We start from the raw sequence: 25448 nt of genomic DNA, 5'->3' as shown, positions 1-25448 counted from the left end.
ATACACAGCATATACATGTGTTAATATATGTGTATATGTGTGTAAATACATGTGTTTAAATGTATATATGTATTTATATATACTGGAGATGCTGTATAAATATACATATATATGTATATATACTATGTGTATGTATATATATATATATATATATATTTCCTTTTTAGCAATCAATCATGAGTGCAACATCAAACATAGGAATGCTTTAACACACACACACACACACACCCCCACACACACACACTCACACACACACACAAACAAACTTTAAAGAATGATTCCCCTGCAGAATTGTCATTTGCAAAAAATAATTGGCAAATCAAATTAATGTCAGTGTCATGAACAAGTTTACATGAGTTTGACGCTTGGGTTCACATCAAGGTTGATGAGCCTCAGACAATGGTTTCAAATGGAATGGCTGTGGGCAGTAATGAGCATGCTGATCCACAGCAAGAAGCTCTGGATCAGACACGAGGGACAAGAGTGGTTTCTCATTTACATAATGCAGGTGAACCCGGCTATAAAAAACAACTGATGGTCATTAAAGCACCCCCTTGTGATCATGTGGTTACCAATGGGTATTTGGGCTGCGTAAAAGTAACACATCACATGAAAATAACCAGAACAACTAATTGATTGCAGAAGACTGCTTCAAATATTATGTCCTGATAAATGGTCACTATAAGCTATTTAGCTATAGACTTAGCAGTAATATGGGGAGATAGTTAGATCTTAATATAAGAAGGTTTGGCCTTTTGCAACACAGGATGCCCTCCTTTGACTCTGTCCTTCACCCGGCCGTGAACAATGTTCAAAGAGAAGAAAAAAAAAATGTCCTTGATCGACGTCTTTCATTTTCCTTTATCAAAAGTGTCAGTGAATCAGCCTTCTTAAGACATGTGGACGCACAGAAATTGTAGCTGTATGTATACACTACAGGTGCAACTAGACATACACACACACACACACACACACACACACACACGCACACACACACACACACACACACACACACACACACACACACACACACACGCCAAACTCACTGCCAAGTCAATCAGTGATGTTTTATTTGGCACCTCCCACGACATGTGGTACCTGTGTGGTTCTCTCTGTCTCTTTCCTCCAAAAGTCCTCTCAGTGAAGGACCCTTCAGACCAGCAGCAATCATCCTATTTAGACAGCTGAGAGGGCTGCTTTTTGAAACATGGTATTGTATAATGCAGCCTGCACTTTCAATCATGCTCTTCACTCTGCGATGATGGAATTAATTTGGTCTTTGTGTATATTTTGCTTATTTGATTGTATTACATAAGCGGTTTAATTCACCTGCAAAAACAATCTTTTTGTTTTTAATGTTAAACTATCTCTGGTTTTCTTGCATGTCATATTATGTATTGATCACGTTGGCCTTGTTTTTAATTTGGGTTTCATGCTGTACACACCTTTACATCAGTTTTACACACCATAACTAGTATCTTGGATCTTGTGTTCTTTGCTTTCTTCTTGTTTTGATAGTAAAAATATGTCTGCATTTTTTTAAAGCTGTTCATATACTGTGATGCATCCTAAGCTGCAACAGTGAAGTAAGATAAAGACTTAACAAATTTGTTTGTTAGCTTCCCACTTTCTGAAGCTCAACCAATCCATTACCACTGAACGACCTTTGGAATACATTACAATACATTAAGGCTGATTGGCTGCACAGGAGTCACTCTGTGAGTTATGTGGTTTGTCATTCTGTTGCGTTAGCTCCTAACTCATCTCTATTAAAAAGATGGATACTACTGCAACTGCTTGCTAAAATCTCTGAATATCTGTGTCAAATGATTCTTTGAAGTGTAAGTTTTCCACATGAGAGAAATAAAGGAAATAATTTCTAATTCTTACTTTAGGCTTTAGTGGAGCATTTTGCAGAACCAACACATACTTAATGATTTGACTAAAAAAGTTGATCATATTTATGTTGCCTGGCCGTGACAGGACTGCCAGGTCTGATTAGAAGGGAAACATAACACAAACTATAGAATTGTTGAAATGAGGTGGGATTTATACATCTTTATACAAAAAGTGCTGTCCTTAATGATCGTAAGTTATACAAATCAACCAAAGCACCTAAAGCAGTGACTAAAGCAATCATCTCCAATATTCACCGCTAATAGAAATGTCCAGAAACCCAAATTACTGCAGTTGAGCTGCCACTAAATACATATATTTAGTTACAGAATATGTATTTTTTCTCATGCAGAAAATCTAGAGACACTTCACCCTTATATGCACCCATGAATTATTTTGAAAATCCTTATTACTCTGCTTCTTTATTTATTATTCAGTTTATTTGTCAGGGAACGTGGATATTCACAAACATTACTGTAAATATGCCATGAATTAGCAAGGAGGTGTTTTCATCCACAGTCCAGGGCCAGGTGTGAAGTTGGCGGCACAAAATCAAGAAACAAGTTTCAAACAATAACCATGATGGATGGAAAATAAATTGCAGTTGCAGTAAAACAAACACAGATGCAGGTATTAAGCAGAGTAAATTATGGTTCAACAAAACAAAAACAAATTATTACAAAAAAAGCTTAATTTACAGAACAGCTTCGCAAAAACAGACATAAGCAAAGGATATGAACAATAGGACAGCAGCAGAACAAATCTCGCAACAAGCCAATTCAGTCCCCAAATTGTGCAGTGTGTATCAGATAATGTGTTCACAGGTTTGGTGGCTTGTAAGCCATATTCCTAACAGCCTAGTAAAGCACCGGTAAGTGAGGAGTTCCTTGATGGTACAACAATCCATTAATGTGCTGCTTTAATTGAGGGTTGATGAGAGCAGTTATTCTTAGTGGAATAACGCAGTCTCCTCTTGTAATCTGATTTGTGTTTACTGCCTAAATATTGTGGGGGAGGAGCCATGCCATGAACAATTGTGTGGGATACATTCAGTTTATGCTTGTTTTTTCTTTTAAGATAATTTTTGGGGCTTTTCCACCTCAATGTTTTTCACAAGACAGCTACAGTATGTGAGAAAGGGGGAAGACATTAAGGAAAGGGCCACAAGTTGGATTCAAACCGTGGACCTCTGCGTCAAAGCGTACACATTGAAGTACGTGTGTGCCTGCTCTACCCACTGATCCAACCCTGCCACCAGCGAAAGAATGTTTGATCAGGGTTTGTTTTCCACCCCAGTTCATTTTTTTCCTGTACGTTACAGTGGGGAAAACACGGTTGTATGTAGATAAGGATCTGTTTGCCACAAGGTTACATTATGCTTGCCTGTGAATAGCTTGTTTAAAAGGCATGTTAGGTGTGATATAATTATGGCATTCATGCACAATATAGCATCTTCGGATGACATGAACCAACATTATCCCTTTCCACCAAGAATTAAACATGCACCTGCAGTCTCAATTAGGCTTTAAGGCTAAGTATTTATTTTTACTAAGTAAAACGGTAAACTTTAAATACTCTCCAAAAGTGTCCTCCCAAGATCAATGTGCTCCAAGTTGGACAGCATTGCTTTGTCTGGTAAGTGTAGTTTAATTGTCCCAGTCCTTGAGGGTTCGTTGTAAAATGAACAAGGAATACTTCTGAAACCTACAAACAAGAAAAAAAGGTTTTAAATGTCTTTCTTTCCACCCGTGTAGTTATTGACAGCTCCTGAAAAAGCTGTCGCTCATGAAATCTAAAAAAAAACAACCTTTGTGTTCATCTATATTGTGTGCCGCACACAAATGCATCCACTTTCTGTTGGCATTTCCTTCTGAGAGAACCCATATAGGTTTGAATTTAAAGACATTTATTGCCTTGTCCATATGGTTCATCAATTTCTAAATGGCTCCACTTCTCTTTGGAAAAAGAATTGGAATTTAATCACACACTTTTGGCAGCTGCGACAGTCAATAACCTCGTCATGTCAGCCTCAGACTCAGGAGAGATTGTCCTTGAAACACATAGAACCCCTGATGACATTGAGTCACTTCAGCTACTGTAGCACTCATTCACAGTTACAAAGGCCAGTGTGCTCATACGCCTTTTCAGCTCAGACGAGCGAGACTAAAACGACATAGTGAAGTCTGGGTCTCAAAATAAGTCATTAATGCCTCCCACATTGCACATTCCCAGAGAGAGCTATCGTCATCAGTGCTACCTCCTCATCAACAATTCCAGTTCAGTGTAATGATACATTTAATTATTCTGGCTGGGTTCTAGCCAGAAAAGTGCAGATGACACAATATGGTAACAGAATCCCAGAATTACAAGGTTCCTCAAGTGTGATTCCACAGATGGTATGAGTGAATCAGGTACTGTTTAAAGGCTTGCAGTTGATTTTTGCCATCATGTCTCATCCTTCTTTTCATTTTGAGGCAAGGACAAGCTGATACGCCTCAGTTACTCTTATAATTATTTCTGCTCCTCTCCCTTTTCCATGCCCAGCCTCTCTGTCTTGCTCTCAGTCTCAGCACAGGCCCGGGTGTCAATCCCCGAAGACATGGCTCTGGAATGCCGATTTTAGGAGTCTGCAGATGGGAATTGGGAACGATCTTCGATTCAGTACTGTTTTCCAAATCAAGACTGAAGAATTAAATGAAATCTTAAAATGCTATCTTGGGTTGAATTGTTCACTCAAGTGTGATGCCCTGATAGACTGACAATCCAAGCCAAGTGCTGTTTATCATCCACATGCCGTGGATTACATTAGAGACTGCGTGTGTGCAGAATGTCTAAATGCTACAGTGCTTGCGGGTAGTGTATGTCATCCAGTCCTTTGGTTTCTCAATCAAATTTGTTTATGTTGTCAGTGTAATACAGTGTGGTATTCAAAAGATAGATTATAATCCACAGGACAATGCAAGACTACGTTCTTGCTGTAATATACACACAACAGCACCATCGTCCCCAGACATGCAAGCTTTGGTGGTTGTCTGTGTTCACCAGATAAAAAGGAACAATGGTTCTAATAGGCAACAGAGAGTCTCCACAGCCAGTGTTTCAGCGGCGCACATTTGTTCTCACAAAGGCTAAATGTATTTTGAGTGGCAGATTAAGGATATTGGTCAGGGGCTCTGCATTGTCAACTCCAAAAAGTGGGGTAAATGTGTGTTTGGATGATAATTCACACATTCTTAGGCTCTACGGTGGACAAAAAAGCCGTAGTGTTTTGGGAAATGTGTTCACAGATTGTTAATTATGGGTAACATAATCTCATTAAGTCCTTTTGCTTTGCGACTCAATTTCTTTTACAAGCATTAGTCATGATTGATTAGTTTAGGGGTTTATGTTCCTCTTTTGTTTGAGTTCAAAAATGGCCGTCTTCATAAGGGCCTGTTTGTCCAATTTGTATTCCACAAGGATGCCTTATGTCCAGCTGCAGCAACAGCGCAGTTTGTCTGGCCGAGTGTCTGTAATATCAAACTGTCTCAACCTGGTAAGCACATAAACATTCTTCTAAAGATTGTTGAGAGTCACTTTTCTAGTCTGGGTTAGGCATTTTTCCAACACTAGAAAAATGGTTAAAGATGTATTCACATCCTTCACTTAAAGTAATATTCTCAAAGATTTCCATTTCCATTTACTATCTATCCCCAAATGAGGTACCAAAAAAGGGATTGAGCCTATGGCCCAGTGATTAAAGACCTTGCAACGTTTGCAGTGTGTGAATTGGGAATGTATGGCAACATTACCCGGAAAAATTCCAAGAGGCGATGCCTGGGACCCGAGATCCAAAATCATACCTGCAGTTACTGTGGCCATAGGTGGCCCCAACGAGAACGACACAGAGACTTTTGAGATTGTAATTTTGAAGCTATAATCTGTATTTAATAATAACAATGCATCACATGACAATATGAAAACAGTGTGACAATGTGAAAGGGGTCTCTGGAAGTAACATAGTGGTGATAAACCTACAGATTATTATCACCGGTATCTGTAGTTCTCCTCGGCTTTAGGGAAATTTTCAGCCTGTTGTTTAGCTGTCCGGCCCGCAACTTCACTCCTTTGGTTCTCTCACCGCTCTGATAATGTTGTTTTTTGGCCTTAGCAGGCAGCTGTTTTCAGTTAGAAAGCTCTAAAAGCAAACTGTAGACTACCATCTCAGCACCAAAACACATTGTTAATGGTGCTCCATAACGACTGCTGTGTAAATTATAAACTATGAAAACTGTTAATTAGCAAGTTTGCCATCAACTTTAAATGTGAAAAATATGTCAGTGTGAAACCTTGGACTTTGGGAAGCTTTTTTTATATTTTAAAAGCTTAACAATCAACAGAAAAATCACAACAATAATACATCCTGTATATATTTAATTCCAACTCTTTTGTATTTGAAAAGCTTATCATGTTTTTATGTAAAGTCCCGGGGGCCAGTCTATGTGCACTGGTCTGTCTTTAGAGCGTTAGTGTTGCTTTGCCAGACCTTCCTCCGCCATCTGGCAAAGGAGGGTCTGGCTAGTCCACACAGCACTCCGGGATCGGAGAAAAACATGCTCTGGCATTTCTTTAAACCAATCACAATCGTTTTGGGTGGAGCTAAACTCCGGATGGGGAAAACAATGCTTCTGCAAAATAGCCTTAGGAAGAAGTTGTTTAGGTGGAACATGTGTACATTCAAAAGTTGTTTTAGTCGTTCAACAGAAAACTCAGATTGGACAGATAGTCCAGCCAGCTGTCTGGATTTACTCTGCAGAGGTCTGAGGACTACTTCACCATGGTCCTCGTAAATCCACTAGAGTTTAGAATACCAACACAAAGAAAGCAAAAGGTGACGGACATTCAGCCAAAAGTAGGGACATCCGGCTGAATTTCCGGCGGCACCTGAACGATCCCTGAAATGAAACGTCGTTATAGACTGAAGCAAAAGTGAAATACATATCCTCAAGTACTTCCTCTGTTTTTCCCTTTTCAAATGTTGACTGCTTAAGCTCGAGACAGAAACATTCTTGAGGGAAGAGGATTTTATGCCACATAAATAAAAAGGTGGATGTTATGGTAGCTGTTTGTAAAGATTATTGATTTCAAGAAAAGGGTACTCTGTGCCTTGTTTCATCAAATCATCACAGTAAATCTTGGATTTCATCATGGCTGACAGTTAGTTAAGGCTCACTGCAGGACATGGTGTCTCTTATCTCCGTGGAAGGTGCGATTGAGTCCTTGAGAGCTCCTTGGATAGACTTACAAGGCAACAGCTCCTCCGTCAACACGTTCTATGTATGCGAGTTAGCTGCCCTTTCTATCGATATGTACTTTAGACCAGCGATGTGTCATCAATAACTCTGTCCACACGGCTGATGAATACACTCTTAAGTCTCTGGTATTCACATGCCGTAGCCTTCCCTCCGAGTGCAAACATTGTGAAGACAGATTAGTTCTGCTGCTGTGGGTAAAGAAGATTAGCAGAGATTATTAACAAACATGGTGGATTAAATAAACAGTATCAATCCCGTCTTCACAGACATCCCGACCGTGTGGCTGAAACAGACTTTGGCGTTCAACTGCTCAAACTTGCAGCATGGTTAAAACATGGCTCAGCATGGTCGCATCACAGGGATTGGATGCAGAGCGGCCTGGATTTAATCGTCTTGGTCCCGATTAAAGTCAGATTTACTGACATCAGCCACAGTTAGCCACGGTGATTATGCTCAAGCTGTTCAGTGAAGAGATGATACAGTGTTTATGGGAACTGCCACTAATTGGAGGTCTGCACTCTCCCTTTGTGTCCACTCAATTGCTATTTTCCATCGGAATAGATTACAAATTTGTCGCATATTTGCATAATAATTTATATCTTTAAAACACATTGTATTCATGGTTCCTTGTACATACAAAACATCTGGGACAAAACTGACCCAATTTGGGTGATGTTATTGGCTCACACTAAAATATGGTCTGGTTGCGAAAAGCTTGTATTTTCCTAAAAATTTCCTATTTTTACACTTACATGTCAATATGTGTTTCTGGTTTTTAATAATTTGTATATAATTTTATATAAAAAAATAGTAATTAGTTGCAGCGCTTTGAAATAGTTAAGAATTATCTTCAACTCAACCAACAGTGAATGGCCACTTGCACATTAATAATATAATAATGATGTACTCTGTAATAGCATATGTATGTATGTATATATATATATGCCATTACAGTGCCATATATACAGTATATCTATCTATCTGTCTATCCATCTATCTATCCATCTATCCATCTATATGCTATATATAAACACAGTATGTATACAGTATATTAGTATACATACTGTGTTTATACATAGCATATGCTGTGTATATATGTACACTGTATGTAAATACATTTATATATGCAAACGTATTTTTGTAGATATATATATTAGGGAGCCATTTCTCTGAAATATGCTTTATGAATACTTCTGATACTTTAGGTACATTGTAATGCTAACACAACTTCAGTTACATATTTAATGCAGGACTTTTAGTTGTAATGGAGCATTTTTACAATGTGGTAATGTTACTTCCTCCCCCACTGCATATGCACGTGATTTTTTACAACTAAAAATACATTTGTGATAGTTTCATGATAAAACTAGAACTTGTTGTGTCTAACAATGGATCGAAATAACAACTTTGGATAAATAACACAACAGTAATATTATGTTGATTGAAATTAAACCAGCATCCAAAGAGAACACCATCCACCCATAAGCCATGGACTTGGATGTTTTTTTTCAGATTTTCAGATACTGTTCTCTAAGGTCACAAAGAAACGTATTGATTCCCTCAGATTTTTTTTCCAGTATTCGTCCATCTGAAAAAGGAAGTCAATATGCACCTTGCAGGGACATGATAAAAATGTATGTATAGGCACACTTTTCTGCTAATGGCATTGTTCTTTTCCTAAACGCTACACTATGATAAATGTGCCAGTGTTACACAATACTTTATGTCAGTGAGGTTAAGTAAAACATTTCAGTTCTTTACCCCCAAATACACAATTATTATTAAATGCACATAGGTTTCCTAACACATTTCCGTGAACTAATTTTGAATTTTTAAAACTGTGTTAAAGTGATGTCCCTGTGAAACATCTTGTACAGATTCACAGGGTACTAAAACTGTATTTATCTAATCTAAAAGTGGGAGATAAAGTTATGGGCGGCAGGAGGGGATTTCAGGGAAGGTATTTAAGAGAGATAGTGTGAAGACTTTACAACAGACATTTAATTTTCTCATATTTGAATTGCTGCGCCCTTGGCGACCCATATATAATATCTGCCAGCCCATGGGAGGGTCACAACCCAGACGTTGGAAAGCAATGCTGTAAAGAACCACGGCACCAATGAAGCTGCTTGTGCTTTATTTGAGGTTTAATAGGAGAGATGCGTTGCACTTGGTAGTGTCCAGTGCCATCTAGTGGTAGGAAGATGACACAAGTGGTAGTGGCATGACTGCTGTGGGGTTGACTAGTTATTTTATATCAGTCTCCCAGGAAATTTACTTTTTATTCATCCATTAAAGAAACAAAGAGGTACCATATTTTTTTATTGAGCCATTACAACAATTGCATTCAAAAGAGCTGCAGCAGTTCTTGAAGATTTATGATCAAAGGCCAATAATGGCCCTGACACACTACCCCGACGGTTGACCGTTGGCACAATGGCCAGTCGGACTCACAGCCTCCCAGAATTGGCCAAAAAAGTGCCTCAGAACACACTGAAGTGATTGGACAAACGCATCACGTGGGTCTGGTTTCTCCAGAAATTCAAAGCCAGACTCTCACGGCGGCCTGTTCAGAATTCTTACTTCTTCAAATTTACTAAAATAGGCCATGCATTTGCTTAATCTGTCTTCATTTCAGAACAACAAAGGTCAGTTTGAAAGATTTTTGTCAGATTTTGAGAGATTCTAGTCACACTCATCCCGCTCCTCGTTTCTGGGTTAGCTCTCCACCGATAAGATTGGTCACTTGAGTCTAACTGCCGGCAGTGCCCGCCTTCCGACCGAGCATGTCCGGTCGGCCAAAATGAAAGCTGCCGGCCCCTGCAATGAACGAAGGCACGGAACATAACCAAACAGACTTAAGTCACCAACCTCGCCAGACTGTCCAAGGGCCGATTATCGGGTTGGTGTGAAAGGGCCTCTAGAGTTACAGTAGGCACATGATGTAATAACAACATATATAAAATAACCATTAAAACACTAAATCTTGATCTGTGTAGAAAAGGTTCAAAGACTCAAACAATCTCATCCAAAGTAGAAAATAATTGCATACACATACATCCACTGAATGTACTGCTGTAAAAAGCCTATGCAGTGTCATCTGTCTATATCATTGGTTCCCAAACTTGGGTACATGTTCCCCCAAGGGAACAAGATGTGAAGTAGAGGGTACGCTAACATAAATAATTCATATAAGAGTGTGTGGCTATGTAGCTTGAGGCTGAAAGTTGGAAGAGGTACGGAACTGTAAAAATTTGGAAAACTGGTCTACATTAACTAAAATTCATCCAGAATGTTCATCCATTTGTTTCTGCTGTTTCACCATCCTGGCTCATTTTAAGTTGAACTGCCTCATCACAAGTCCTCATCTCCAAAGCCATAGTCTGCCTCCGCTCCTCGTCAAGTTTCTTGTAGTTGAAGTAATGCATGATGAAGAAAAATATACCAGGCACCAGCATAAACACTCCACACGCGTAGTACATGTATTTGTAGTCCCCGAAAATATCAACCAGAGCTCCTGAAAGAGTAGATGCACACTTTTATTGGTCATCATTTTAGAAATTCCTACATTTTGTTTATGTTTAAAATCTGAAAAAATAAATAAAAGCCTTTGTACCCAAAGTTTACAAACCTGAAAGTGGAGGTCCAAGGAGCACCGGCCCACACTCGATAATGGTGACAAGTCCAACTGCACTGGAGAAGCGATGAGCTCCCACAAGGTCCATCAGAACTTCAAAAAGCAGTGCAGAAAGCATTCCAAACGCCAAACCAAAGAAGACTGCATAAACAACCAGACCCACATATCCAGGTAACAATGGGCATATAAGGTGGCACACACCATTGTATGAAACTGCAAAACTAAAAAAGTATTGGATCCGTGGCCGAATCCACTTGGTGTTGCCAATAAAGCCAGTGGCTGGTCTGATAAACATATCCACCAAAGCAAAAATAGAGAGCAAGAAAGCTGCTGAATATTCATCAATCCCTTGATGCTTGGCATACGGAGCCAGAAAGACCACAGGCGCAAAAAACCCAAAGAACATGACCACATTACCAATGAGATAAATGAGGAAGCCCCGGTGTTTGAAAAGTGCGGGATCTATGATTTTGTGCACACAACCCTGACTCCCGCTCTCTTCTTGGTTTTCTTTAGTCAGAAGGTTAGCTGACTGCGCACCGGTGTCTCCTGTAGTAGCTTCCTCAGCAGCTGTCCCGTTGCATTCTGATGGATCAGTCTTTGATTGGGCATTTTTGTTGACTGGTCTCATCAAAGCGCCAGCTACACAGCAGTTCAAAACAATGGATCCCAGGATGAGGAAGCTCCCTCTCCAGCCAAAAGAATCAAACAGAAACTGATTGAGAGGAGCCAGAGTGAACAGAACAACCGGACTACCTGTCATGGCGAGCCCGTTAGCCAGCGGCCTTCTGACCTGGAAGTAGGTACCTATGATCGTCAGGGCCGGCTGTAGGTTGAAGGCCAGGCCTAAACCTGATCAAACAATAAAATGACTCATTAACATAGCATAACAAATAGAATTTGTGATCATGATGCTGATGTCTCATTTAAAAATGAAATTTAAAGACATAAGGAAACATTGAGCCATGTGGACAACTTCTTCATCATTAGCATAAAAACAAAAAAGGTTTGGTAACTTTCACGTTGTTCAGAGAGGAATGCTGATTTTGATTTAATTACAAGCTACATTATAAAACTAAACAATAAAACCATTTCCTTGACTTTGACTTAGGATAGCATTTTTTGCAATAAAAATTCACTGTATTTATTTGATAATTTTTTGCAATCATTTGCTGATTAAACGTTTCAAAAATGTACAAAAACATCAATATTTGAAGATGGTGCCATGACTTTAAGGAAACTGCGATAGACTTGTTTCTCTATATTCTGACATTAATTGATAAATCAATAACCTTATCTTCAGATTAATCAGTAATAAAAATAATTGGAAGTTGCAACCCTTAGTATTCATTCTGAATTTAATTCAATTCAATTTTATTTATAGTATCAATTCATAAGAAGAGTTATCTCAAGACACTATACATATAGACCACACTCCAGAATTTACAGGGACCCAACCGTTCCAGTAGTTTCCTCCAGAGCAAGCAACATTGCAAATTTATTGAATGTTATGTTCACAATGTTTGAGTACTTCTTAATATTATAAATAAAATCAGGCCCTTTGCCACAGTTCCTTCCTGTCCAGCACCGACCATCTCAACTGGATTATAGATTAGGCTAAAGTTTAAAGTCGAAGAGGTTTGTTTACTCACTTGTATTAGCATGGGGTCTGGCGTAGCCTGCATGGAGGCATGTGGGGATTTTCAAAATACATCTGATTTATTGAGTCATTTTCAAAAACAAGGTCTTACCCAAGTCTGCGTATTGCTCCGATAGTTAACAAGGCATGGATATTCCATTGTGATTTGAGTACACATGTACACATTTCACAGAATTGCCCAAGTTAAGGTACAAGACACTAGTGGACTGTGCTTGATATTCAAAAAGTCTTTCTAGCTGTATAAGCTGGCAATAACCAGGCAACAGAAAGCAGACACCTTACTAGTGAAATTGCTGAAAAACCAAATTAACTCTAGCTACTGTATGTATATATATGTATCACTTACCTCCGATTACTCCAACGCAAAGATACAGATGCATAATGGTCTTGCCAAAAGAAGCAAGTATCATGCCAGTGCTAACCATGATCCCACCGACCATGACCACAGGTCTGCTGCCATAACGGTTGACAAGTAAACTGCTCACAGGTCCTGCACGGAGAAGAGAAATATCTCACTTTCTGAATGCCATCTTTCACTAAACGTTTACTGAGGTCATCTCTGTTTTGTTTACAAAATGTATGATGGATTAACTTTTCTTAGTCAAAATTCTTTTGGGGAAACAAGATTTTTTGTCACATTTAGATTATGTAAGATGTCCACTGACCTCCTGCATACATAGAAGCGAGCATGACTGAGGACAGCCAGGCAATCTCACTGTAGGAAACAAAGAAATATTCTTGAATCTCCTTAAAGTAGATGGTGAGGGACTTGGGAAAGGCATAGGAGAATCCTATGGAGATGAAAGCGCCAAAGACGACAGCCCAGCCCCAGCCTCCATCTGGTGGTGTGTAGCCTAGTTTGGTTGTTGTTGCAGGGGCCATGATCAATCCACTGACTGGATAGTGGGAACAGGTAAAAGAAGTGAACAGAGTACAAACAACTGCACATTTTAAAAGCTCTGGTAATGAACATGATGCAAACCCTACAACAACATTCATAAGAGCTCACCTTTGCACAATCCTTGAAACCGTGTTGGCCAGACTATAAACCCTGTTGTTGTACCAGACTGTGGCTGCCTCAGAAAGACCCTGCTTTAAGGCCTTTGATCTCATCACGTGTGCTTGCATCACAAATACCAGTGACCATACACGGAAAAAGCAACAACCCTCCCGGAGACCAAATTTATTTTGTTAACATTCAACAATAACATGATCCCTTGAGTCTCAGCCACAGATGTTCCGTCAATGCCTTGTGGGACCTTAGGTTGTTGAATAATCACAACAAAAGATGTTTTATCCATTTTAAATTGAGCTGCTGGAATTTCATTAGACGTTACAGGATATACCAATTTAGATTTTAATATAGCCAGGAACCCCGAGTATTTTGTTTTGGCTATTAAGAAAGGAGTATGAAAAGCACTCTGTTGGAAATCCCAAACTAATAATGTACGAGGACATGCTGAATATTACTAGCCAATAAACTTACAGATGCTCGTTTGTCTCATCTATCTCCAAAAGGTCTCATCTAACTCCAAAAGACAAATCAAAGTGAGAAACAGGCTATCTTTCAATTAAGGGTGGAATTAAAACTTTGTTCCACTGACATTGGGATTGAAAAATGCAGCAGAGTGGGACCTCTTGCAGAAGCATCCACTACACGTGATTCACCCAATCACCACGCCTCCTTCAGCTTTCCCGAGGTGCGGGGCAGCTGTGGCTTGTGCTATTTACAAATTATATGAATTTAACTTTCATTCTCCAGCTAGTCGAATGTAAGGATGATATATAATGCTTGAGGTGTTTCTGTCGAGCGTTTAATTTGAACACCATTAGCGCGTGACAAGCCGTTACTCAACCGCTTGTGTAACACATGCATTGCTGGCTGGTAACTAATTAGCTAGCTAGCTAATGTTTGCCTACGTTACGACAGAGTCAGGTAGCCAACTGGGAAGAAGGAAATTTAACGTCTTCGGTGGAGCTAGTTTGTTGCCTATTCAGTCAGCACGTTTACCGCTGTGGTGGGTTCAATGTATTTGCAAATGTTTTCGCAAGTGAGAGCATTGTTGTTGTCGGGTTTGACAAAATGTCCCAGTTGTGTAAACTCAACGACCGCAAAAAGTGTGGCACCTGCCCTCTGCAGCAGGCATCAGCATCGGACCTTTAGCTCTGAGCCGGCAGGTGTCAAGGTAAGAGTCTCTCTGTGGTTAGGTTACTACAGTCGACACATAGCTACATTGTTAGAATTTACCATAGCCAATTGAGTTTATTAACGACTTAATGACTCAACTGCAGCTGCTTTTGGTAGGCAGTTTGGCAGTGGCACTGCAAACTTGAAAACAACCATTCGTCATTGAAGGCTTTGTTTACAGGAGCTTTGGTTTTTCCTTTTCCTATAATCACAGTCTAGTCAGGGTCTGTCTACCAATGGTCTGTATTTCTCTGTAAGCTGTTGCATATTCAGGTTGTTTGCTTTCATGCATGCTTTAAGTTATCACCAGTTAGCCAGTTAACGTTAGAATAATTGCAACCATCTATAAGAAACACACTGACAAAATGTATGTCTACTTTGATCTCATACACTTCCTGTAATTAGACACCACAGCATCAATCCTATCAGATGGTGTAGCCTAGGAACAATCTTATCAAAGACAACACAAGTAGAATACTATTCTAATTTGTGTTAGATTGAGAAACACGAGCCATTGTGTTCCACTATCCAGTAATGATTAATATAATGTTGCTTTTGAATGTATCCTGTGTGATATTAAGAGACAATTTATGTTGTTACTCTGAGAGTATTTGCCCAAGACAAACCAAATTATGTCTATAAAACAATTTGGTTTGTAATCTTAGATTTGTGTGCTTATAACCGATACTTTATTATGAGTACATATGACATATCCTTGACATTTATTTGAATGGAAGATGTCAGATGTTGCAACTGACCACAAAACCTTGGGACAGTTGGCAGAACTAGTCTACCTTAAATCAATGTGCTGATGTCAGTTATGTACCCCACAATGACAATTTTAAGAATCTATTCCCTGCTCTGTTTCAGGTGCTGTATGATGGGCTTTGTCCCATATGCGTGACAGAGATCCGGTTCCTCCAGTATCTGCAGAGAAATCGGCCTGGGAAAGTATATTTTATTGATATCTCCCTGCCAGACTACAATGCAGAGAAATACAAGACTGTCAGCTACGAGATGGCAATGGAGGAAATGCATGTAATTGATGAGAAAGATGAGGTAAACATACATTCCACGGGCTTTACTAGGACTGTAATATTCTGGATGTCAAGTTACCATTTTTTAGATTTTTGCAGATAAGCCTTAATGTAGTAGTATTAGTCTTATTATTGTGCCCGTCGGCTGACCCCCGTTTGCATTGGCAGGTTTACCGTGGGATCCCAGCATTTGCAGTGATGTACAGTGCAGTGGGCCTTGGCTGGTTGGGTCGCTTCATGATGTGGTCACCTGTAAGACCATTCATGGACCAGTCCTATGCCATCTTTGCCAGGAATCGCTTAAAGTGGACTGGACGAGGGGAGGAGTGCAGAACAGGACGCTGTGAAAAGAAAACGCATTGACTCGTGACCACAGAGAAAATGAAGTATGTTTCATAAACTAATTTAACGGGAAGAAGAACTGGATGGTTTATCCCGCTTAACCATGAGTTTATTAGGAATCTGGCTGGGAAGATTACCTGTTCTTACCTTGATGAAAATATTTGCTGCCTGATTTAAATCTGTAGGCTGTGAAGCTATAACTTGCTGCAGAAGTTTTACTAGATCTAGACTGTCATTACATTAAATATCTTCAATGGAAGTGATAAAATATTCTACTACAAAATATCTGAAAATTATGACCGCAATAGAGATGTTTCTATTGCAAGATAAACATGAAAAAAAAGAAGGGGGAAAAAAAACTAACTTACTGGAAATGGCCTAAATAAAAAAATGTATATAATGTTAAGTGTCTTTTTTTGAAATATTGACATCCAAATACATTTTATTAAAAATAAAATGTCTGACTAATAACGCCATTTCAGCAGGAATTTTCTATATTTGTAGCAATAACTTATTCTTTTATTCTCATCATCTGCATCTCTGTAACTCCTAATTATAAAAACATCACTGGGAAGAAAAAGTAAAATGCCTTACTGCAAAAAAAGAGAAATGGTTTATATATACAAGACTGTCATATTATGATTAATATACAGAACAGAGAAAATCACTGAAGCAAAGTGCAGTTGATTTCCTGTTGCAGTGTCTCAGATTAAGGTTCATTCAAAGCAGACAGAGAACCAAACTGCCAGGAAGCTGCCACTAGATGTCACTTTAAGTCTTAAAATGGTTAACCCATGTTACTCAGATTTGTGTTGTATGATTATTTGCCAGATCATGATTGACCTGTTTATTTAAAGTTAACTTGTAAAATATTTTAAGCAGAAATGATGGGTGGTATCAATACTTGGTGTATCTCACAGTAAAGGAAACTCAAAAACCAAACTGATGCAAAACTTTGTAATTTGTAATGTGAATTGCACCTTGTAAGTAATGGCTGTGTGCTGGTAGAGAGGAACAGACACAACGGTTTTTAATACCACAGGAGCCTGTGTGTTTCATCAACAACACATTATACAGAGGAGTGTGTGCTCTTTAGAGGTTTAAGTGTTGTGGCTGTAGCCTCTAGGACAGAGATGTTGACAAAACATACTCTGATATAAGGTACACACATGTTTGATTTACATGCTTTTTGTAGTTTGCTATTCTTTTCCACAACAGCAATCTAAATGCTGTGGTATGGGATTGATATAGAAATGCAATTATGTAATTAATTATTTTTTTAAATTTAAGATGAAATACTGTAAGACTGTTCTATTGTTCAGACCCCTTTTTTTACTGTAATTACAGTCAGTATAGTATAAAACAGTTTATTATGAAATGCCTTTTCATAGCACAGTTGTGAAATGACCTGCTTGTACCTTGAAATTACTCAATCTACACTGGGTACTTAAAAAAAATAAAAGAGTCAGTTAGTTCTACAGACGTTATTGTTTTGTATCACGTTGTGGCCTGGGCACAGTTTTTTAGAGGTCAGTTTATTGTGGAGGGAGGTATGATTGTGTGTGTTGTGCTGTGACGTGAGAAGCCGCTAACATTAGCCCACTGAGACCCTTGAGTTGTCACCCGGCCCCTAATTTAAGACTTGTACTTCCAATATAGTGGTCAGCACGTGGCTTTAACTTTAGCCTGTGTGGTCTTACAAAGCATTGGTCATGCCCAGCCCAGCTCAACCAATGAGATTAAAGTACTGCACAAGAGAAGGGTTAAATTAAGTATCAAAACACACAGAAGAAAGGTTTGTCAGAAGCTGTGGACTGGATTTTAAAGAAATAGCCGTGGTTGAAGAGGATTCAGGAATACAGAAGAACTACCTTGTTGTGTTTCAGGTAAATCTTCAGTGTGTGCTTTTATCTGACATTCCCTTTCAAGGTTAGAGTTACTACGTTGGTGTATGACCTTCGCCCTACTTACTGTAAGTGGAATACAACCAAAGTAGGCTACAGTAGTTGTAGTTGTGGCTACATAATGGCCTAGCTGTTAGCTTTTCTCTTTGACAGTGCGCCCCAAAAGGTGTTAATGAATGCACTTTGTTGTAAATAGTGATAAGATACACTCATTTGCTGAGGGATATTAGAGCCATTATGAGCAAAGTTGCCTGTTTTTCTCACATTTCTATGTCACATTGCAGACATATTTCCATTGGAGTTATAATCTGTATAGGTCATGTACACTGACGAATATGCTCTTAGGTTTCATGTCACATTTATGAGCAGACAGTACTAGGAAACGGCAGTGAACGGTTATTGTGGAACATAATGTTTATGCACATCAGCTAACCCTGAAGGGTACACTCTGTGCAGAGGAGATATTGAAATGCCAAACTTACCTGATACTTGTACTACTACTATATTTTTAACTGAGGTTTTGTGATATCTGTTTTGCAAAGTATCTAAGTTGATGAAACTTTGTTTTGTATACAGTATACTGGATTTAAGTAGTATAATTTGCATATTGTTTTTCCCTCAAGGATGATAACTAATGACTTTGGTGATCCCCTAAACTTTCCTTTAGTGCCAACAGCAGATCAACATATTCAATAGTTGGTGTACAAAATAGGGTGATATGTCTTTACATCTACCAGATGGGTAACTTTTTGTACAGACATATTATTGTTTCCTGCTGACTGGTCATTCTTTGACTTTTCCCCTATCGCCACTAACAGGATGACATTCTTTTGTTGTTATTGAAATGTATCAATAACTGTTGGATGGCCTGCCATGAAGTGTGGTACAGGCATTCATATTTCCCTAAGGATTGATTGTAATCATTTTGATCCTCTGACTTTTCATCTGGTGCCAGGTCAAAATTTCAAATTGTCCAATACTTTAATTTATGACTAAATACTTGCAAAAAGGACATTCTCATCAGCCTCAGGTGTACTTTTGGCACTAATGAGCAAATGTTTGCATGCTTTTTGCTTACACGTTGAACTAAAATGATAAACATGGTAAATAGTATACCTGCAAACATCAACAAGCTACATTGTCAATATGAGCTTGTTAGTATTTACAGTAGTAATCACTGTGCCAAACTATAGCCTCGCAGAACTGCTACATTAAAATAGCTATAGACTCTTGTTCTAATGTGTTTTCTTTTTGTTTTCCTAGATTCTCTGTGGCAAATGCTGAAACGTTTAGGCTAACATTCAGAATTTGATTGACTGCTGCTCACCACATCAGGTCAAACATGGGTCGCTACCTCTGCACCAACTTGTGTTCAAGTTCTGTGAACAAGACCTTGAGATCATACTGCAAAATTAGATACCTAATGAGCCTTCTCAGAAAGCACCCTCGTCTGGCTAAAGCTCCACTTGGCCCGGACCTCCACAGATATTCACTGCTGTCATCTCGTCATCCGTCCAGAATGACGAGAAAAGCAACTGTAAAAGATGTACACCAAAATGATACAGGCTCTACCTCTAACCACTTCCTCAGAGAGTTTACCAAAGAACTGAAACATCTCCACTCGGTACGGTTTTACTCGTCCTCCAAAAGGAATACATTCAAACCGGAAGCTCCAATTGGGATATTTGAGGAGCCTAAGAACAGTTTTCTTTTGAGTTCGCTGGGAGGACGTCTCGGTGAATCGTTTGATAGATTGGCCAGACATGTTAACATTTATTTCAAGAGAATGGATTCTGAAAATGCCAGCCTTGTTGTAACAACTCCAGAATATCTTGGCAGATCACAAAGGCGTAGTCAAAGTCAACGGGCAGCCAAAGAGAGAGAGATATCCAAGGGCAAAGACACAACGCAGACCCTGAAAAGCAAAGACAAACAGGAGGGCTCAGAAACAAGTCCTTCAAGAGAGAACATCTCTGGACTCCAACTATTTCACGCCAGCTTTTTGGCAACAACTTTTGGTGAGAGCTACAGTTACGTGGCTAGTCACATTAACTCAGTCTTCTCTCGTGGTTTTGAAAAAGTTCAAATGCAGGAAAATTTGGAAACCATGCCTTCCAGCAGAGGGACAAACAAGAGGCTAAAGAGGGGACACATGCAAAACACTTACATCTTGAAGTCTGAAGAAGCGGAAATGTCTCAAGTGAATGCGGGTGTTGATCTGGCAACATTGGAACCTAACGATATCTCCAGCAGCTGGGAGGAGGGCTACCTCCACTTTGCCAGGCACATCAATAAATACTTTGGTGCCAAAGTTACTGAAGAAGTTGACCAAGATCAGAATAGGAGAGAACACTTTGCTGTGGAAAAAAATCAAACTTCCAAAAAACACTTTTCAGCCAATGCCACCTCACAAACTCAAGGTGCCATTTCTCAACTGAAGCAAGACGAACCTATCGTCCATGAAACTGGAGGCCTTTTCCACAGAAGCCGTAAAACCACTAACTTTGGGGAAAATTTCTTCCAAATGGCCGGTCACATCAATCAATATTTCAAGGGTCAGAAAGGATTGGATGAGGACATTGATAGAAATCTCCTAACGGAGATGGACCCTACATCTGCTGCCTCTGAGAGACTGAAGACTGTATCCTTTATGGACTGCCTTCGCCATCCCACAAGTGCCATCCCTGATTTGCTGGGTGCTTATCTAAAACTAGGCCCCTTGTCCCAGACTGGTAAGCTCCAACACGCTATGACGTCCCCAGAGGCAATGCTGAATAGAAAGGTGAGTTGAAGTCAATGTTCAGTGATGGTATGTTGATGAAAAGAAATTGATTGATAGTCTAGAAAGCTGCACAATGTGTCCCTTAAAGCACGATCGGACATGTCTCATGCATAATCTCATTCTTTAAGCTCGTACAGCAGGGTGTTTTTAACATTTACTGGTGCTCAGGTCCCCTACAGGTTGTAAAAACATTGCTGATTCTCTTACATCAAGCTGTGCAAAAGTCATTTCTGGTTGTATGTTCTCAGATTGTCTTGAGTCGGAGGCAGGCAGAGGAAATGACACAAGGGTTGATTGGCACTCTGTCCCAGGCTTCCTCTCCCGAAGCTCTGACTGCCTGTGTGGACGCCCTCAATGAACATCTTATCCATTACCCATCATGCAAAGCTTTAATGTGGCAGGTCTGTTGGATGTGATACAATCACATTAACAAACGTTAAACAAATATGGATTTGACCTCAGTGAATTCTTAAAGATGTTTCTGTTTCCAGGAGAAAACCGCGGTCACATTGTTGAGAAAGCGACGAACGTGCAGAGATAACCAGGTGCTTCAGAGCGCCTTGAGAGAAAGCTTCGCTTTAATTGGCTATGTAGATCCAGTCAAAGGCCGGGGCATTAGAGTGCTCTCACTTGATGGTGGTGGCACAAGGTAACTAAGAACATGTTTTATGTTTTACTGTTTTTCTATTTTTATTTTAAGTTGTGTTATGGATCCCCTTGAGTCAGAAATAAACGTCTGTGTGTGTTTGTGTTTGTGTGTGTGTGTGTGTGCGCGAGCCTGATACCTTCAAAATTAGATACAACTTCTTGGAATGTCAAATTGGTTATTACCATATTATAATGCCAGCCTTAATGTCCCAAATATTTCCCTTTTGTTTCAAAGTTATACTTTACAAAAGATATGTTTAATGTTGTGACTTCTTACCTGGAAACATTTCTGGGAGTTTCTGTGTAAAAACAATGAATCAGTGCTGCAAAATGCAAATCTGCCTGGACTACAGTGGTATAATGTGAAGTGCTACCAATAAGTCCTTAAATTGCATGTTTCACCTGACCAACAATATTTAGTTTACTGTTATATAAGACAAAGAAAAGTAGCACACCCTCACAGTTGATTAAAGTGCTGGAAAGAGAGAATGTTTGATTTTTGCTTGAAAATGACTCAAAGAATTTATCAATTATCAGAATAGTTGCCACTTGATTTCCTGTCTATTGACTAATCGCTTTACCAACTACATGTTACAGCTCAACATCAGACCAAGATGGTCCCCGTCTTGTGCCTTGTATGCACTTACTTTACTTTTCAACTCATCATAATGTTTATTCTTCTTCATTTAATAATCAGTATGTTGGCTTTGCCTTTTCCAGAGGAGTGGTGCCTTTGCAGGTATTAAAGCTACTGGAAGCTGAGACAGGCAAGAAAATCCACCAGATGTTTGACTACATCTGTGGAGTGAGCACAGGTGACTAAAACTACAAAACTGAAAGTTACTTAAATTGACATAATTGATTATCATCTCGATGATTCTCGGTCTGAATGTATCAGTTTGTGTCTCACTTGTGTGCCTCTGCATGTGTTTATTAAAGGTGCCATCCTAGCCTTCATGCTGGGCCTGGCCCGTTTCTCTCTGGAAGAGTGTGCTGACATGTATCGTCGTTTTGGCTCCGAAGTGTTTCGGCAGAACCCGCTGGTGGGTACTGTAAAGATGGGCTGGAGTCACTCTTACTATAGCACTGAGACCTGGGAGACAATACTTCGGTATTTACAGAAAGATTCAAATACAAGTACTCCAGTGGATGTGGTGAAATCTAACATGTTAATAAGTGCGTCTGACAGAATTTTTCTGGTTTTATCCTGTTTAGAGAAAAGCTGGGAAATAGACTACTTATCAAAACAGCCGGGGATGAGTTGAGTCCTAAGGTAAGAACACTGCAATCACCATGGCAGTTAATTTAATGAAATTTTACAAATCACCATCAGGCTCACAGAACTGATAAAATAACGTTGGATTATTGATGCCACAGCTGCTAAAGTAAATCCCACCCCTGTTGAATACAGAATATGATTAGCCATCCAGTACAAGTATTTGGTATCTGCTCAGGTGTCAGCAGTCAGTGCGGTGGTAAACTGGGGTACCACTCCAAAAGCCTTTGTCTTCCGCAACTACAACCACAAACCAGGCTCTCTCAGCCGCTACGCCGGAGGCTCAGTGTGCCAGATGTGGCAGGCAGTGCGAGCATCATCTGCTGCCCCGGGATACTTCCAGGAGTTCCCCTTACAAAGTGACATTCACCAGGTAGGGTACTGCTGTTGTTTCAGTGAAAGACTCAAAACGATGCTGAAGACAGAAAAAATTTGGTAAATGAGTTTTAAGGGACTGTGCAAACATAATTCTGATAGTAAAGGGGGGGGGGGCTGAACCTTGTTTAAGTTCACTTAAAAAGACCCTCCCCAGCATCAATTTATATTTTAGTTTTTTCCCCTCGACTAAGAGAGTTTGCCTTTTTAATATTGCATAAAGAATTTAAGATGGATTACCAAATGATATGTATGTTAATGGTACAAAGGGTTTAACATGGCCAACAATTACTAAAATGACAGGACTGTTGTCCTTTGCATATTGCCCAACCAACTTAATAACTTGTGGTGCGCACAAAACCTTGTTTTGTTTATCAAGAAAATAATGTAAGATCTGGCATGAGAAAAAGTTAAAAGACCCTTGCCTGTTCTCTCTAAAATTTAGAATATCCTCTCTTCAGCAAAGACAATACATAACTGCTCCCCTTTTCTGCCCCCCTCCCCGCCTCCCTACTCATTTTCTAACAGTATTACAGTTATTACTAAAGTTGTTTTTATTATCTACATATATTCAAGCTTTAAGTTAATTAAATAGAATCATGATGTTGAAAGGGTTCTGTGTTTTGGCACACATGGCTTTGACTGGGTTTGAATAAAAATCCTGTCCTATACACATTTTTGGATGATTGTCTCTGTAGGATGGGGGAATTATCCTGAACAATCCCTGTGCCTTGGCTGTCCATGAGAGCCGTCTATTGTGGCCCAACCAGCCCTTCCAGTGTGTGCTGTCCCTTGGCACTGGTCGCTATGACAATGCAAAGAGGGGACCTGTCACCTCCACCAGCCTGAGGGCCAAAATCAGCAACCTGGTCAACAGCGCTACAGACACTGAAGGGGTCCACACCCTTTTGGACGATCTGCTGCCTCCAGACGTGTACTTCCGCTTCAACCCCATGTTGAGTGCTGTGGTGTCCCTGGATGAGAGCCGTCCATGGGCCATGGACCAGCTGCAGAGAGACACTCAGAACTACCTGGAGAGGAACCGGCCCAAACTGGCCAGGCTGTGTTTGGTGCTGGGGGCAGAGCGCACAGCTGCAAGCAAAACTAAGGACTGGATGAGTGAGAGGGCCTGGGAGATGAAGCAGAGATGGGTGTGAGTAGATGCAGTAGGTTGCATGTCTACATGCAGACGCACGCCCCGTGCACAGACACCTATACAGGCCGTGGACAAAATAACAGAAACACATTAATGTACACACCCTGATGTACTGATGCAGTTTGGTTTGTTGTTGAGACCTTGCATGTGTCGCTTCAACTCAGTGGTAATTACTACGTGCTAAACATAAGCATGTTAGCGTTGTTATTGGGAGCAGGTTAGCATGTTACTATTTAGCTCAAAGTAAAGTAGATCTATAAGATTTGCTTGTTTGAACTTTACTGCATCTTCACAGGTTTCATACGTGTGAACAAGACCAGAGTTGTATTTTTACATTTCAAGTATTCAAGGCAGTTCAAGTCTCCATTGCCTTCTGTTTTTTGCGCTAGAGCCATTGTGTGTTGGTCTGCTAGCCTAGATGCTCCTAGATGCCAAAACATGGTTATACGAGATTACAGTAAACACTGTGACTGAACACATCCTGTGTAAACACCTATGGACCACTAAAGCTGCTGCTGATCTGCCAATGTGGAGCTTTACTTATGTGTAGACACATTGTTGGTGAAGTTTGTAGTCCTAATATACAAATATCTTGTTGAGGGTCTACATGGGACTACAGTTCTTTGTGTTTATGCCAGATTTCTGTTTTTAGCATCTGTTGTTTTGAAATGTCACCATGCCAAAATATGTGATTAGTAGTGTTCGCAGCTGAACTCAGAATTACAAAGCCAGCTACTTAGTTGAATTTTATTAAGCTATGTACTGATCTGCAGCATGCAACAGATTTAGAGGTTGAACAATCACCATTTTTATAAGGGATTTTTCATGTCTTGAACATTTTGAACGAAGAAGTCAGATGCTGCAATTGCTTCTGAGCTGCAAATTCATCAACATTTTTTTTATCATTCTGATGTTTTGTCAACTTCCTGTTATACATGTACTGTTTGACAAAACAATAGGATGTTGTCAGCATGCTTCACTTACATGTAACACTTTGTTTGATGACTTCTTGATAGACCTACAGAATGTTCAAGAAAGCACTTTCATGCACTTTATTAAAAAACTTTGTGTAAGGTGCACATTTTGCATCATTTACCATCTGATCATAACTATTAATGTTGCACTTGCCACTGTTGCTAAATGTAATTGTGTAAAAATGTGTGTGATTTAAATCATACTTTTGTGACATCACAGAAGATATAGTGCAAATTGTGTTACTGGGTTTAGCTTTAGAGTATTGTTTTTGAATAAAT

General features: G+C 39.6%; 3 protein-coding genes across 5 annotated transcripts; 2 read left to right on the top strand and 1 right to left on the bottom strand.

Moving 5' to 3' along the window:
* Positions 1 to 10113: 10113 nt before the first annotated feature.
* Positions 10114 to 13665, bottom strand: LOC117948117 (monocarboxylate transporter 2-like). 3 transcript variants are annotated; one of them, XM_034877595.1, is made up of 6 exons: positions 13497 to 13665; positions 13153 to 13383; positions 12834 to 12977; positions 10822 to 11679; positions 10453 to 10707; positions 10114 to 10403 (listed from the first exon to the last, which is right to left on the bottom strand). In XM_034877595.1, the coding sequence occupies exons 2-5, from the start codon at positions 13367 to 13369 to the stop codon at positions 10487 to 10489; spliced, it is 1440 nt and encodes a 479-aa protein (XP_034733486.1). In that variant the 5' UTR covers positions 13370 to 13383; positions 13497 to 13665; the 3' UTR covers positions 10114 to 10403; positions 10453 to 10486. The 3 variants fall into 3 exon arrangements, with proteins under 3 accessions (XP_034733486.1, XP_034733487.1, XP_034733485.1); XM_034877596.1 differs by having other exon boundaries at positions 10114 to 10707; positions 10822 to 10920; positions 11584 to 11679; XM_034877594.1 differs by having other exon boundaries at positions 10114 to 10707.
* Positions 13666 to 14137: 472 nt separating this feature from the next.
* LOC117948010 (uncharacterized protein At5g50100, chloroplastic-like) lies at positions 14138 to 16182 on the top strand. Its single transcript, XM_034877436.1, has 3 exons — positions 14138 to 14673; positions 15546 to 15734; positions 15881 to 16182. Exons 1-3 carry the CDS (start codon positions 14515 to 14517, stop codon positions 16073 to 16075), a joined length of 543 nt encoding a protein of 180 aa, XP_034733327.1. The 5' UTR covers positions 14138 to 14514; the 3' UTR covers positions 16076 to 16182.
* A 1569-nt stretch (positions 16183 to 17751) lies between these two features.
* LOC117948009 (calcium-independent phospholipase A2-gamma-like) lies at positions 17752 to 25378 on the top strand. Its single transcript, XM_034877435.1, has 9 exons — positions 17752 to 17940; positions 19222 to 20740; positions 20989 to 21141; positions 21232 to 21389; positions 22109 to 22203; positions 22328 to 22499; positions 22604 to 22661; positions 22843 to 23037; positions 23738 to 25378. Exons 2-9 carry the CDS (start codon positions 19301 to 19303, stop codon positions 24194 to 24196), a joined length of 2730 nt encoding a protein of 909 aa, XP_034733326.1. The 5' UTR covers positions 17752 to 17940; positions 19222 to 19300; the 3' UTR covers positions 24197 to 25378.
* The last annotated feature ends 70 nt before the right edge of the window (positions 25379 to 25448 follow it).

This window comes from Etheostoma cragini, chromosome 7 (genome assembly GCF_013103735.1).
Source record: "Etheostoma cragini isolate CJK2018 chromosome 7, CSU_Ecrag_1.0, whole genome shotgun sequence".
Taxonomy (NCBI): Eukaryota; Metazoa; Chordata; class Actinopteri; order Perciformes; family Percidae; genus Etheostoma; species Etheostoma cragini.
This window is presented reverse-complemented; position numbering and strand designations above follow the sequence as displayed.